Source organism: Brienomyrus brachyistius, chromosome 5 (assembly GCF_023856365.1).
Source record: "Brienomyrus brachyistius isolate T26 chromosome 5, BBRACH_0.4, whole genome shotgun sequence".
Taxonomy (NCBI): domain Eukaryota; kingdom Metazoa; phylum Chordata; class Actinopteri; order Osteoglossiformes; family Mormyridae; genus Brienomyrus; species Brienomyrus brachyistius.
The window spans coordinates 37,564,816-37,581,145 of NC_064537.1; the positions used below are offsets into that span (position 1 = coordinate 37,564,816).

The window sequence follows — 16,330 nt, forward strand, 5'->3', positions numbered from 1 at the left end:
CAGGACAATGACTCCTGCACAATTAAGTGAAATAATTGTGAAAATCTCCAGGCAGCGCTTTAGGCTCTCCAGACTCTCTCAGTTGCATCTAAATAGGCCGAAAGGCCACGTTTAATCAGTGGAAGGGGGAGAGAGGCCACATAGAGACCTCATACCACTCTGTTTTTCACAAAAGCCAACTTAGGGAATAAGGAAAAGGTTTGGGCCTACTCTGTCCTGACTATCACAGTGCAGCATTCCCCTCACTGCCCGAATCAGTACTTTCCCACCTCATTACAAGTTAAATGTACAAAAGAAAAAAAATAGAGGGCTCGCTGACACTTGTGTGACATGTCCTCAGTCCCACAACGCAGTATATTGATGACCTATTTATTTGTTCCACTTATCATCAGCTGTATGCCTAGTGGGGGGATAATTTTACATTTATTTAGCACAGATTTTTGTCCAAAGTGAGGTAAATAGTATGTAATTGGGCATTTTTTTTCATTCACAGTCATGTTGTCCTTGCTCATAAAATGTCAAGGTCCACACTTCACCTTGACAGTTTGATCCGTCTAACTCAGTTTCGGTGTCTGATGCTATCCTGCCCTCCTCCTGCATTGTTCTTCCTGTCAAATGTGCTGTAATGGATATGATTCGGGAGACACTTCCTTACGGATCCACCGCCTCCAGAAACACCAGATAGTTTGATTCATGTGTGGGCTGTTATTTGCCCTCATCTCCTGCAGTGGATTCACACCAAACTCAGTTTAGGACACCCAGGAATTACTCATAACACAACTATTAGTGCCACATCTTGCCCTTTTTGTACCCTGTCCATGGTTCCATGGAAGTTATTGACAGCTTAGTTGGTACAAACACTAGTACCTTATAGTTTCATGACCAACTTACAGTACCTGACTTTGATGGTTTTACTACAATTTTGGTTTTGTGGATATAATTGTGGATCATTTTTTACAATATGTGTTGCTTCATTTTTGTGTCAGTATCACTGAAGGCTCAGGAATCAGCAAAATATATCTTCTTTCAGTATTTTAGGTTTTTACTGTATATCTGACGAAAAAATATTTCAATACTCATTTCAATACTCCTAAAGACGCCCCTGCCTGAGGAATTTGTCTCAGATGTTCTGATTGTTGGATTACATCTTTGGTACTGGTTATTTATCATAATTGGTGATTAAATAAATTCAAATTTGCATTTGTCACTGGCTCCTTATCTTTCAGAATCATGATTATTAACTTTCTTGTGAGCTCTAAGGTCTATGTTGTTTTTTCATGCTTCTGTCTCTTTATGGCTGTTTTTATAATGGAAAAGGAAGTAGATGTTCACACCATCACACCTCTTTGTGTTAAATGCAAACAGTGTTGACAGCATGTAACTTGTAGTACAGAAACATTACTTAGGCCTGTCTTGCTCCCTATCTGAGTCTATAAGCAACATTTTATCCTGAGCTCTGAATACACTAATTCATTTGCTCATGACCCCAGATTAAGGGCAGTCAAGTTCTTCCACACCCAACTCACCCAACCAACCCCAGGCTCAGTCATGCTAGAACAGAAAACAAGCCTTTCCCAAGCTGTTCTCACAAATTTGGAAACATAGAATTGTCCAAAATGTCTTGGTATGCTTATCAGAATGGAGAGCCAGGCCCTACCCACCCTAACCATAACCATAAGTAACCAGCAAACTGGTCCCCATAAGGGAAAAAAACGGGTATTAATCACTTTGTGGGGAAATTATGTCCCCATAAGGTAAGGTATACCTTCTTACAAGCACACACACACAAATGCACACACACACACATGTGCACACACACACACCACACAGGTTTGTAATTATATCTTTGTGGGGACTCTCCATTCATTTCAATAGGAAAACTCTAATCACAATATGACTACCTTAACCCCTACCCAGCCCTAACCTTAATCATAAGTAACCAAACTAAATACAAGACTTTTGGCATATTTACTTTTTCGATTGCATTCACAGATCTTTGTGGGGATGGACCTGATGAAAATTGGACCCCAAAATATACTGAACAAAAATATAAACGCAACACTCTTGTTTCTGCTCCCATTTTTCATGAGATGGACTTAAAGATCTACAATTCATTCCAGATACACAATATTACCATTTCTCTCAAACATTTCTCACAAATCAGTCTAAATGTGTGATAGTGAGCACTTCTGCTTTGCTGAGATAATCCATCCCACCTCACAGGTGTGCCACATCAAGATGCTGATCTGACATCATGGGTAGTGCACAGGTGTACCTTATACTGCCCACAATAAAAGGCCACCCTGGAATGTGCAGTTTTTTGCTTTATTGGGGGTCTGGGGACTCAGAACCGGTCAGTATCTGGTGTGACCACCATTTGCCTCATGCAATGCAACACATCTTCTTCGCATAGAGTTTATCAGATTGTCAATTGTGGCCTGTGGAATGTTGGTCCACTCCTCTTCAATGGCTGTGCGAAGTTGTTGGATATTAGTGGGAACTGGTACACGCTGTCGTATACGCCGGTCAAGCACATCCCAAACATGCTCAACGGGTGACATGTCCGGTGAGTATGCTGGCCATGCAAGAACTGGGACATTTTCAGCTTCCAAGAACTGTGTACAGATCCTTGCAACATGGGGCCGTGCATTATCTGTCTGAGTGGCTGGTCTCAGACGATCTTGGAGGTGAACCTGCTGGATGTGGAGGTCCTGGGCTGGTGTGGTTACACGTGGTCTGCGGTTGTGAGGCCGGTTGGATGTACTGCCATATTCTCTGAAACGCCTTTGGAGACGGCTTATGGTTGAGAAATGAACATTCAATGCACGAGCAACAGATCTGGTTGACATTCCTGCTGTCCGCATGCCAATTGCACGCTCCCTCAATGCTTGTGGCATCTGTGGCATTTTGCTGTGAGACAAAACTGCACATTCCAGGGTGGCCTTTTATTGTGGGCAGTATAAGGTACACCTGTGCACTACCCATGATGTCAGATCAGCATCTTGATGTGGCACACCTGTGAGGTGGGATGGATTATCTCAGCAAAGCAGAAGTGCTCACTATCACACATTTAGACTGATTTGTGAGAAATGTTTGAGAGAAATGGTAATATTGTGTATCTGGAATGAATTGTAGATCTTTAAGTCCATCTCATAAAAAATGGGAGCAAAAACAAAAGTGTTGCGTTTATATTTTTGTTCAGTGTATATTTAAAAAAATGTTTTTTATTACATTGTGGGGAACATTTGGTCCCCACATTGTAATATTAACCTAATCCACACACACATATAATTTCCGGTAACTCTATATGAGAAAAGAATTCACACCAAGAATCCATAGGCATTCAAGCAGACTGCAAGGAAGATGTTCCCCAACTGGCAGGGTTCCTGAGATCAGAAACGTAATTACTCCTCTGGTTCTAAAAGAAAAGAAAACACATCAGCAACACTGAACGCCACTTTCAGGAAATCAGAGTGCGGCATGAATATACTTCGAAAGCACAATGTGTATTTAAACTTATGTTGGATAATCTACGGTGTCTCCACCTTCAATTATTAATTTTATGGATGCCTTGATAACTATAAGTAGAAGCAAAACACTAATGTACACAGGAACACACCCCAAAACTAGGATTCAACACTACTACTGCTAAGGGAGTGGCACATTTCGAAATTCTTTCTTTAATAGCATCATCATAGCATTGATAATTACCCATCCATGTCAGGTGCACCGGCAGAAGAAGTCCGGGATGAGTGATCTCCACAGTTACCCTGAGTCTTTCCTCACCCTTTCCCATATGGACAATATTTACTTGGGAAAGGTCACTCCCTCTCTTCCTTTCCTCCTGTCGCTCATCTGCCCTGTCTTCTCTCTGCGTCGCGCGCTTCACTACTGGTGTTCCAGGTCTGTTTCTGGTCTTCTTAATCCATACGTGCTGTACATCATCCATAAGCTTCATATCTATTGGACTGTAATTCGAAGTGGCATCCTTTGTAGCTGCATTTTTCAAGATTTGAAACCGGGGTTAACATAACTCTATGTTACTCATAAACTTCTCTCTACAAAAACCAGATGCCTTATAATTATTCCCTATAACATGCCGCATATATGTGTATTTCTGGGCTCGAAATATTAATTCAGGAACGTTAAATCGCATATGTTAGGATGCTAGCATCTATTACGGATGCCACTAAATGGATAATCTCACACCTGTGTACTGCACGCATGATGCAAGGTGGCTGCTCTAGCCAATGTTAGCTCTAATGATGAAGAGTCACCATGACATGTCACTGAAGGGCCCCTTACTCTGTGGAGACCCCATGCAGTGAGCACCTGCCGCAGGGCGCCTCCCTGTCCCTGTCCTCCTCTCTAGGATACACATACTCTTTAGCTGCCTGCTTCCATCATTCCCGTCCTCATTGCTTTCTGTTGAGATGAGGGGAGACAGAGTGGCGCCTCCGGCTGCCCACAAAAGGGTGGCGTACGGGTGCCCCCCCGACAACAGCAGAGAAAACTCCCCAACACCCCCCGTTTTCCACTGAACAGAGAGAGACGATGGAATAACGGGAAGGGCTGTAAGAGAAGAGACACACCTATAAATAAAGGCTTATTGTCATTATGATGTGGTGTCTGATGACATAATTAAACAGAATCGGCATCACGTTTTGTAGGAACAAGAGGAAACGATCACCTATGTGTCTCTGCCTCCAGTGTTTCTCAATGGGCTCCTGTAAGGAGCAGTGCATCACTCTGCAAACAATATCTCTCTCGCTCTTCTCCACCTTTGTTTCGCACTGTCCAATCCTCAGAGTGGCAGTCAGACGGTAAGTGCTGCCATCGGTAAGTAAGGGCCCCCAGGAATCTTTGCCCTCCATTATCTCTTGCTCGCCGTCTTCCCACCAGGTGATGGAGATTTCGGGTGGGAAAAAGCCTGTGATTTCACACTGGAGAGTGACAGATTCCTCAGGAGAAGATGTGTATGCAGGGCAAGAGGAGGAGATCTCAGACACAATAGGCATTTTTATGAAACCTGTGAAATAAATACACCATCATTTAGGTAAACAGTGAAGATATGTATTTTGGGTAATTTTTTTTTCAAATTGGGTAAACTGTATTACCCCAAAATTAAAACTGTATTACCCCCTAATTTTTTTTTTTTTTTTTTATCGAATTCTTTTATTTTTCTGAATGAATACACTGCATTTGACTGTAATATTGTCTACAAACAGATTTGTATCAGCAAACTCTTAGTACACTGAATAACATGACTCATGTCTTTGTGGGGTGTGAAGTGAATCTCGTAAGATGGTCATTTTGAGGCCCCCGCTCATATTTTCTCTCTAAAGTCTCTAAGCTCTTATGATTGTCAATCTCAGTCCCTGCCTGGCCAGTAGGTGTCACTGATTACCTCTTTCCTAGTGTTTGAGTCCTTCGTGATCATGACTCTCACCTGTGTCTTGTTACTCCCAGCCCTATTGTTGGGTTCATTGATTGCAATTGGCCTGCACTTGTCCTACGTCTTTCCCTTGTTATCCATGTATACATGTGCCTTCCCTTGCCTTTGTTCCTCAGTTGGTCATTGTCTGTAGTTGTTGCTCTGTGTTTGCTGCTGTTTGCTATTGTTATTCCTGCGTTGCTCCCTGGCTTAGTTTTGTCATTTACTTTGTTTTCCGCCCCCTTGTGGTCCGTTTGTCTCCTGTGTTCTTTCTGAGTATTAATTAAGTCCTGTTATGTGAGCCACGATGTGGATTGTCTATCCTTCATCATGCCCATCTGCAAATGATTTCTCTCAGTTTGCTTAAAACTACATGTTCCCAGAATGAAAATGGTGTACACCATGCCTCAATTCACATTTACCCACCTGGAGTCTGTCGTATGATTGGCACCTTCATGGCCATGTGGTGCACTGTGACCCACACCTTGGTCTGGCCTTTCTCCAGCTCTTCCCAGGGTAGTTTGCACTGGCTGACAGCAGAGAAGAATCCCTGGATACTTGGACGGGGAGTGGCGAGCGACGGTGGTGGCGCTATGGGGCTGAGCTCTGCCCCCTTACAAAACCATCGGAAGGTGATGAGGGCGGGATGAAAGCGAGAGGCTTCTACTGTAAGAGTGACCACACCTGGGGAGTTGGAGCAGAGGGATTTCAGGAGGACAACTGAGAGGAATACATTTTAGAAAGCACATTTACCCAACACTGATGTGGCAGCAGTACCTCCAGGTCAAAAAAAGCTCCACGACTAAAACTGTTTGCCTGGATCTACATGGAAGTGATAGTGAGCTATTTACCTGTGTCGTCAGCTGGTTCTGAAAATTTAATCTCTGACACTTCTGGGGCAGCTGAAAAAAAGCAGGAATAGTCTCAAAACTAAAGAGTGCAAGACTCAGGAGCACTGGAAATAAATAAAACACTACAAATCAGCATATGGGAAAATGTCAGGAGGACATGGGTGGCAAAGACTCTACACAAAGGTAAAATCTTACAGAGAGAGACTGTTATGTTGTAAGCACAGAACACATTTTTCTTACCTAACAGCATTAACTTGTCTGACACTCTCTCTGCTACCATTTGGTCTTTCCCCTTATAGGAGATTTGGCACTTAAAGACGGTCCCTTTGTGAACAGCAATATCGGGGATGAATGTGACAGATGAGAAGAGCTGCATTGTGCGGCTGTTTCCTGACGGAATGGGGTACTGCGTGTGTAGCTTGTAATATCCAGATTTTCCATTTGGGGGCAGCAATGGATTTTTCTCATTTTCTGGCAAACAGAGAAGGGAAGAAAAAGAAGGATTTGCTGATATATATTGTACAAGAGAAAGACAAGAATAAGGAAATACAAACGGGGAAGGGTTAAGAAAGGGTTAAAGGTATAAATAAAAAGAAATGCATGCACCTTAAGTATGAACTGATGACAGAGGTAAATACTGCTTACACTTTTATATTTTACACTATCAGGAGGCATAAGGTTATCAAAAAAATGGCGACCTCCCTATGTTCTGGGGTTTATTACTTCAAAGATATTTTCATGTAAAATGTCTTTGAAAAATGATTAAAGGTCAAATTGCTAATAAAACTTAATTTGATGCTCCCAAAGGATGACAGTCAGCTCAGTACATTCACACCGGAAATGTAAGATATACTATAGTCTGGCTTTCACAAACAAAGGAGGCAAAAATGACAAACAGAAGTTCAGGTTAAGGTCACGGTCATATCCTGTTATAACTGTGCTTTCATGCACCGAATGTAGGACAGTTTTAATAAGATAATGAAAGGAATTAAGCTTGAATAAATGGAGGGAATCCTTTGTATATTTCCCAGACTTGTTAAATACATTAATCTGATGATACAATGCAGTGAGATCAGCTACTGAAATGCTAAACCTAGCAGCCAAAAAAATATGATGAAACTGAGGACACTGGAGGATGCTATAGGATACCTGTGGGTGATCAGCTGGGTTCTCAAATAACAGAAGCAAATGCCAATATTGGAATAGTGACAACAGTGGAAAATTCTGACAACAGCAACAATGCTACATGCCCCTGAATGGATAATGTACATAGACAATGTTTTTTTTTGCTCTTTGTCTATGACATAGCTGGAGTCCAACTACTTAGGCTTGAGAAAATAAAAGTTGATACCTGTAGGTGCTCTTTGAGAAGTGTCTGAGATAGGTATGTCATTTAGGAACCAAGTAACCTGCACCCTGTCCACCCTCCTGCCTTCCACGCTGATGGTTACTCTGCCCTTCCTTCCCACTATAATTCGGGGGGGCAGGATTATGCCTGATACAACCAGGGATTTCTCTTTCTCTGAACAGGAAAAGACAGGTTAGTGCAGTGTGACAGAACAGTATTGAATCCAAAGCCTACACTAGGATATTTAAAGCTGGAGTTGTGCACCCCAGGTCTAATGCAAATTGTTTTTTTATATCATAGCCAAGTACTTTAGGGAAATGTTCTGTGGGAATAATAATGAATCTGTAATACTATATGTTGGTGGCACTGTGTGGCTCAGTGTGCCTGTGATCAGGAGGTCGCCGGGGTTGGCAGAGTGATGCCACCACTGGGCTCCTGAGCAAGGCTGCTGCAGGGACTAACCCTGCTTTCTCAAATCTATGTTGCTGTGGATAAAAGTGTCTGCAAAATAAATGAAATGTACAGTGCTGCATAGTAATGTGCTATTCGCAACATACGATTTCATCCATAACTTTATTCCTGAAGAGGGTAATGCACAAGACAGGGGTACACCCCTGGACTGGATGACAGTCCATTGCAGAGCATACACTCACATACACACACACACACACACACACAATGCGCAGTTCAGAGACACTGGATAGCCCAGCTGCATGTCTCTGGACTATAGGAAAAATAAGAAAACCATGTCACATAGGGAAAACGTACAAAGTCACATTCAGATACAGGCGGGTTGGAGCCACCTAGTACTGTTTCAATTGTATTACATCTACTGGTTCTTGTGGTACAACGTTGAACATTAAAGTAGGGAGCTCGGAGAAGCATGGGGGGAAAAACATGCAAACATGCCCACACACAGAGCGGGAAGAGAATGAAACCAACCATGCTAGAGGCTGCAGTGCTTAAACACTTACTAACAATACACCAATCTGTTCGTTAGTTATAGATATTTGGGGTCACAGAATAATGGAGCTCTGAAATGGTGGTGACTGGACAAACCTACCATCCCGTTTCTTCCATGAGAATCCAAAGCAGAGCAAGAAAATCATAGCCAGAGAAATGATCACAACAGCAACCGATGCCTTGGCAGACTTAGTCATTACTGGTTCCGTTGCTGTCGGAAGAGAGATAATGGTGTCTCTTCTGCAGAGAAACAGTCTGTATGTAAAGTATAACAGAGGAATACGATACTGAAATATGGGAAACCTAGATGTTAAAAACAATACCATTTGGACCTGTGGCAGAGAGAGTCATGGTGGCGGAGACTGATTTGGCGACAGCAGGGTGCCGTACAGCACACTGGACCTCAGTGCCTCTCCTCATGTCTTCAGCTCTCAGAGTATAGAAGTGGCGAGTGCAGAAGGTACCTCCAGGGCCAGGCCAGGCTAATGGCATGTCAGGCACCAGCGAGCCATTTTGGAACCAAGAGACAGAGATTGCCTCAGGGTAAAATCCTTCGATATCGCAGGAGAGAGTGACGGGGGAGAATTGTGAGGTAAGGGGAAGGGCGGAGAGGGTCACAGTAGGAAGATCTGACAGGAGCAAGGAAAAATAAAGAGACGTCATTGACATAAGCCTTCCATCTCACCTTTTAAATTAATGGAAACTGATAACATTCACAAGTAACAGCAGGTCAGAAACCACGTCGAGTCCAAAACAAGAACTAAAGAAATAAATGACGGTGCAAGAAATGGGAGCAGGCAACCTATCCAGGCACTTACATATTAAATTGAGATGGAAGTTTAAGACAATGGGTTCCTCTGATGCAGTGTGTTTCACCACACAGCTGAAGTTCACATCCTTGTCCTGGTCAGTGGGTATTAGTGTCAGGCTGCTCACTGCCCAGAAGAACCCACTGCTGGTTCTGTTGACTGCTGTTATGCTCTCTGGGGGTTTCACCACAACACCTGCTCGAACCCAGGTGAAATCAATCAGCGGGGGGGTGAAATGCTCTGCCCGGCACTCTATCCTGCTGGGTCTGTGGATAACAGCCACCGTAGAGGGAATGGAGAGAGAGGGCAGGGCTGGCAGGGAGGCACAGAATTCAGTTATCGGATGAATCTGTTATAATGGAGAGACATCTATACATTCAAAAAGGTATTCACAATACACATACTGTATATAAAAAACTATCAAGGATTGTAGGCTAATTATTCTGCTGGTCTTTTTTGCTGAAAATGCAACGTGACCTTCACCTTCACTTTCCCACATAATGGTCAAAGGTCTAACCAATGTAAGAGCAAGACATACCTAAAATGCATAGTGTTACACTGACTGAATACAGCAGAGTGTTGTTGTAGCTGAGGCGACACACATATTCCCCCTGCTTGCTGGCTGAGACACTATGCAAAGTCAGTGAGAAAGCCCCAGTTTCAAGGGTTCCAGCCTTCAAGCTGAACCCCTCTTCAGTGCGATTGCCATCTGCTCCAGAAGATGCTATTACTGATCCATTGTGGAGCCAGCTAACCCCCAGCAGAAAGATGCTTTTGCTCAGCTCTATCTCATCTCCTTCAACATTACAGGGCAGAAGTACTGATGAGTTAGGTTGAGCCCAGATATCTGTAAGAGAAACTGTCAGGAAGAAGCAGACTTCAATATTATAACAAAAATGTATTTTAAAAGAGTTATGTCTTTGCTAAATGTCTTTAAATTAGCCATAATCTATGTGTGAGTGTGTGTCCTGCAATGGCATATCATCTGCGGGTGTCATGTTCTGGCTGACAATCAGCATCCTGCGTAAGTGGTTATAGAAGATGGGTGGAACGTCAAAGGATAAACCCCACCGATGGCAGAATATATACTGTGCATAACAGCTCTGTCAGGATAATAATAAAAGTTAAAAGGTCAACATCCATTCATGATTGATTTTCCAATACATTGTCACAGCCTGCAGCCTATTCTAGGAATCTCAGAGTGTGAATCACTGAACACTTTGGCATAATGTCATATCTTTACAGCACATATACACACACATACTAGGGGCAATTTAGTGACAGTAGCTAATTAAAACTGAATGTCTACGGGTTGTGGGTTTGAGTAAAACCCATGCAAACATGCAAAATTCCACATACAAAGCCAAGCCAAGAATGAAACCGACTGCCCTAAAAGCGTGAGGTTACAGATTTATCCAGCAAGCCACCACAACACCCAGAAAAGGCCAGCTTCTCAACACTCCTTCTTCCTTTTTTCTCTTTATCTTTTGGAGGAGTGATTCAGTGATTATTACACTGGCAGCAGTGACTATAGTAATAGGCCTGAAAGTTGTTTGCAAAAAAGGAGTTGGTCAAAATGCATAAGTAAAAATGACTCAGTACTGACTAAGCAATTAAAGTCACAACAGTTGCAACAATGTGGGTATCTGGATGCAATGAAAGGACAAAGAAACTAAAAGAAGAGTAAAACATATATTTTAAATAACGTTTATTTATTAATATTTATTTATTATAAGGGTTACTGTAGTTTTTAATATTCACACATAACTATGATAACTCTTTCATGCCTCGTATTTGTCTCATACACACTAATGAAAACCTGACATTTCCCAAAATCTGTATTTCTTAAACGCTATATATAATGTAATCAATAACTGCAGTTACACAATAACTGGTACAGCATACAATGTGTGTCTAATGAAAAGACACAGATGTACTGAACAGCTAGTCATCATGTCACTGGCAACAGTGATCAGAGCGAAAGATTGAAATCAGGCAGGTATGTGTATCTTATCTTATGGAAATTCCATCAGCAAGCTTTCTCTGTAGAATTAACAGTGTGTGACAATCCCACAAAAACAGACAACAACAAAGAGGCAAAAGGTATAATATCAGCAGCCCATTTCCTTACCTCCAAACTGTAACCCAAAAGTTTACTTCTGCCGAAATGTTTTTATATGTGTTTATAATGATAAATTCACACTTATGAAACAAAATACATTCTAAATACATTCTCATTGCTCAATATTGGTAAATATACACTGCTACTCCAGTTCTACAGTATCAAAACACAAGAATTGCATCTGTACTATGAAAATCAGCTGAAAATCTAAACTTTTAACATATGTTATGAATATTTAATAGTAATTTGCAAAGAAACCATGATTAAATAGTACTTACCATGTTTTATTACAGTCAAAAGGCAGAAACAGACGAGGACTTTAAACTTCATCGCCTCTGATTTGTGCAGAACTAAATCCTTATCTTTCCCTATCACACATGGACATATATATAAAGAGTGAAACAGGGGAGGGCTATGTGGGTAGACACACAGGTAATTAAAACGTACTGCACTTATCGCTTAAATATATGTAACTTTGGTACAGTATGTACAATTGATTTACATTTTGCTAGTCAAGGAATAGTGTACAACAAAGGTACTTTTTTGTGATGATATCATGGCACAAAAACACAGCAAACCCTTGTAACTTGCATTAATGCACAATTATAGAAAGGGAGAGTCGTCACACCTTTTATTAGTCTTTTTCTCTGCTCTCACATTCCATGTAGCAATAATCAATCTGTTATTATTGTTAAATATTAACCTCGAGGAGGTGATTGTAGTTTGGACTAAGTTACTCCTATAATTTCAACCCAGATACATATAAATAACTGAGGTTTAGACTGCTGGAATATTGAAAAATGCCATCACTTACCTGTAATACAGTTCACTGGACTACGCATTAAAAATTTCCCAATAACATAAATTCTGTCTTACATTCTAGTGCTACACTATCGGATAATTCAGTGCAATTATACACAGATATCCATATGAACAACACAAAAACTTTTTTGTAGTTATATATGGCTTATCATAATGTAAAAAAAATACTTTTGTAAATAACACAGGCATTGGCGCAGTGGAAAGAGTAATATAGTCAGAGGATAATTTTCCCTTCATCCCATTCTAAAATACCATACATGTCTAATACGCACCTAAAGAAGCCGAAAGGCTTGAGTGTCTGTTTCCCACAGAGAATGGTTGTGGCAGGTCTGTGGGTGTGGAGTTTGCATGCTTTATGTCTACTCAAATCCCCAGAGGCCACCTGAAACAAAACAGTGAAGCATTTCTGACCTGCAGGAATCTTCCAGTCTGATAATTCACAGGTCATGAATGGTAACTGAATTATCTGATGACCATGAGCAAATGATACAACCTTAATACTGTGGTTGACTTAATCTCTGGACTTGAATATATCTGAGAACTTAAGGAGACAACAGAGCAGCACCTGACACAATCGGAAAACACCAAGATATATAATTTCTTGAAAGAATGGTGTAAAGAGAGTTCCAGTCACCAAGGATCATGGTGCAGTTAAACTGCTTTGCCAACTTCTGATGACAGTTCTGGGGGGCATGCCCCTATGACAACATGCATGGGTTAAGAGATAAACATGCAGTACTGTGATGTCTGTTTTGTTTGTTGCGATTACTCTGTTACTGACACAGTAATTTTAGTGCTCAGTTGGGATTACTGGTTTACTGTTGCTCAGTTGTGATTACAATATACATGTGCATTTATTGTTTATACCACTTATAACGCAATATATCACAATATATACAACCATGTAGTGTGTGTGTGTGTGTGTGTTTTTCAACGATATTAACATTGCTACATAACACTGAGTTACGTAATATTTCCAAGTGTAGAGGTTTACAGTATCAGTCCAGAAGTCCTATGTGTAATGCCCTGCACAAGGTGAGTATACATTAGTCTCAAAAACACCTTAGCCGGTTCATTCATGTGAAGTTGTCACAAGGTGAACTCGGCAGTTAAAACCCTCTGTTTTTGGTCTGTCCAAGAGTGTAAAATGACTCTCCTTTGTTATCTCAGGGCAGCATGTGGCTCAGTGGGTTATGCCTGTGTGACACTGACATTTGGCTAACAACTGAAACATACATAAATACATTTATTGGACAGGAAGATGTTTTTTTTCAAAGCCAAATGAATATGAAGATAAAAATAAACCCAGTATGGTCATGTGATTGTAATAAACGTAAGGTATGCTATAAGGTTCTCATCTTACCAGTTACGAGTACAAGGGGGTGACTGTTACATTCCAGTATAAGTGGTATAAATAATAAATGCACATGAACACTGTAATCACATCTGATCAACAGTAAACAAGTAATCCCAACAGCTCCTAAAGTACTGTGTTAACAGTGAAGTAATAGCAATGAACCAGACAACCACTGGAGAAGCACTTTTATTTTAACCCTTACCTCTAAGATTTAGCATTGTTTTAGAGAAAGTTAAGTTAGAGATCTAACAGTGGCATAATCTACAAAGAAAGAAATACCTTCATTTAAACAATCTTTCACTAATGTTACAACACAATTTAAAACTCAAAAATTAATTTACAGAGGGTGTCATTTTTCTATTCATCCAACATAATAAATGATAAGCGTAAAAACAACTTTTTAAATAGTGTAGATTATCAATTAAATCTGCCATACTGAATTAAAATAAACAAAAGCTCTACTGGCACCACAGTGAAGTCTGGTCTTCAGTGTATCTTCCTCACAGTGGATCTCCAGCCTGACCCTTCATGACAGAGCAGGGCTGACTGCATGGCCGTTGTTAGGTCCAATCACTCACTCGGAGCTATAGCTCCAACCATTTTAGTATTTAACTTGACTTAGCCCCTGATCTTTTCAATAGCTAGAAACTACAATCACAGGAGATCCATAAAACGGATAAATCTGTAAAAGAATAAGGAAATTAATGTTGAATAAGAAAGTGAAATAAATACAAATAAAAATAAGCAAAAGAAATTAAAAATAAAAGAATGAGAAAATTAAAGTTTTTCTTTATTGTTTTTCCTTACGTTAGAAAAATAGCATTAGAAAAACCCTAATCCGCAAAAATTTAAAACAATATGGTAAAATTAAATGCAAGGAATAGGTGAATTACTGAGTCTCAAGTGCAGCGGTCTGCTTACTGACAGACGTTTGAGACAAGTTCTCCTTTCATTCTGCTGGCTATTTCGCCAATCATTTCTGCACAATGTGCATGGCTGTCATGTGTTGTATTAATGTTTAGGCCATTGCATGTGTACAGTATGCAATGTTCATATTGATTTTTATGTTTTTAAGAACCTCCTCATTAAGTTTATTTTTCTCCTGTTCATAGTAGCGGTCACAGTTCCATGGTGGCTTGGCTGATTCTTGGCGATATAAGCATCTTGACATACAATGTGTTTTTTAAGTCTATGCTTATATACGTTATCCCACTTTACAATCTGGTTTCCAAGTTATGTACAGCGTTTTTCCTGCCAACACTCCTCCCGCCGCTTACAGTACCTGCAGAACATGACCTTTTTGGACTGATACTGTGAGTTAAACTGCTATGTTAAAACTCCTCAGGTGATGCAACACTAGTAATGCTAACCAGGTTTAAGTTGGATAGGGAGGGGGACTCACCTTCCTCTACTTATTGCCTCTTTGTGATATTAACAAATGGAAAGTAGATTTTCATCCTTGTCGCTTTTACTGTTGTATAAACTTCATAGCCTGATACATTTACCATTATACATACAAGCCAGGGGGCCCTAATGCACTCATTGGTCTTTATCGATTGTAGATTAGTGATGACAAGACTCTAAAGCACCACTTTGATTGTTTATGTCTATTGAGGCATTCACATCTAAAACTGTCGCACTGTGTTGCCCTGCAGAAGAGCAATATGCATCCCCTAGCACTGCACCAACAGTCTTGCAAGACTGAGATGTTCTCTGACACACTGAAGTGAAGTGTAGATTTGTAACTGAAAATACTATATATGTCATACAGTTTTATATTGACATAAGAATCTGTATTGCAGGATGTTCATGGCTGATTTTTCTTAACGTTTTTTTTTTCTTAATTAGCAGATATCAGCAAATGTATAGATGATCCACCAATGCAGCCTGTTTTGAGTCTTTAGCCTCTGATGGGAGACAGAAGAAGGCATTTTAAGGTGGCCTAGCACAATATTCACCGCTGCCTTAAATAGTCAAATAATTTGGACTCCACATATTGTTGCACCTGCGAACACTTTCGTCTTCCCAAAAGCTCAGAGACTGTGTTTGACTCTCTATCTATTTGGATTTAACAAACATAAAAAAGCAACTTGCAAAGAAGGAGGATTTGCAGTGCATGCAAAGTCTGAATGGCACCAATAGTGAATAACTGCGTGGATTATCAGTTACCTGTAAAAAAAAATACTGCAACACTGGAAATTGTCCAAAACAAAGAACACAAGAAACAAGTTAAAGAAAAGCTAAATTATATTAAAACATTCAGTGAAGTACCTGTAGTATTACTTACAGCCACACAAAATGTTTCACAAAGAGGACATGATGAGTCAGCACAATCAGATAATAAAGGAAACTTCATGGTGATTTTATAGACAGTTGCTAAGCATGACGAAACTCTGAAAAAAAGGTTGCCTTCTACTCAAAATGCAAAATATACCAGCAAAGTAATTCAGAATGAGGAATTGAATTGTTTGCCAGACATGCTTCAAAAACAATTTATAGATTAAGTGAATGGCAGTGAGGCCTTTAGCATTATGGCTGACAAACGAAAAGATGTTAAAAATGAACAGATATCTCAGGTACTCAGATGCTATTTCAGTGTAGCTGTCCCTGAGAGTTTCCTTCAA

At 40.5% G+C, this 16,330-nt stretch overlaps 1 protein-coding gene across 1 annotated transcript; it reads right to left on the reverse strand.

The window, feature by feature from the left end:
- Positions 1-2,310: 2,310 nt before the first annotated feature.
- si:ch211-180a12.2 (uncharacterized) lies at positions 2,311-12,596 on the reverse strand. The gene is made up of 14 exons (XM_049015824.1): positions 12,342-12,596; positions 11,806-11,895; positions 9,944-10,264; positions 9,415-9,717; positions 8,920-9,225; positions 8,697-8,807; positions 7,637-7,807; positions 6,526-6,756; positions 6,286-6,336; positions 5,861-6,118; positions 4,691-5,029; positions 4,306-4,572; positions 3,712-3,996; positions 2,311-3,418 (listed from the first exon to the last, which is right to left on the reverse strand). The coding sequence occupies exons 1-14, from the start codon at positions 12,367-12,369 to the stop codon at positions 3,405-3,407; spliced, it is 2,775 nt and encodes a 924-aa protein (XP_048871781.1). The 5' UTR covers positions 12,370-12,596; the 3' UTR covers positions 2,311-3,404.
- Between the last annotated feature and the right edge of the window lie 3,734 nt (positions 12,597-16,330).

What these genes read in the sequence shown, in the direction of transcription:
- si:ch211-180a12.2 (XM_049015824.1), bottom strand. Translation starts at nt 12,369, where the DNA reads ATGCGTAGTCCAGTGAACTGTATTACAG. An exon ending in AATCATACGACAGACTCCAG is followed by an intron (nt 5,030 to 5,860) that starts GTGGGTAAATGT and finishes TTTATTTCACAG; the next exon opens with GTTTCATAAAAATGCCTATT. An exon ending in CTGGAGGCAGAGACACATAG is followed by an intron (nt 4,573 to 4,690) that starts GTGATCGTTTCC and finishes CTTCTCTTACAG; the next exon opens with CCCTTCCCGTTATTCCATCG.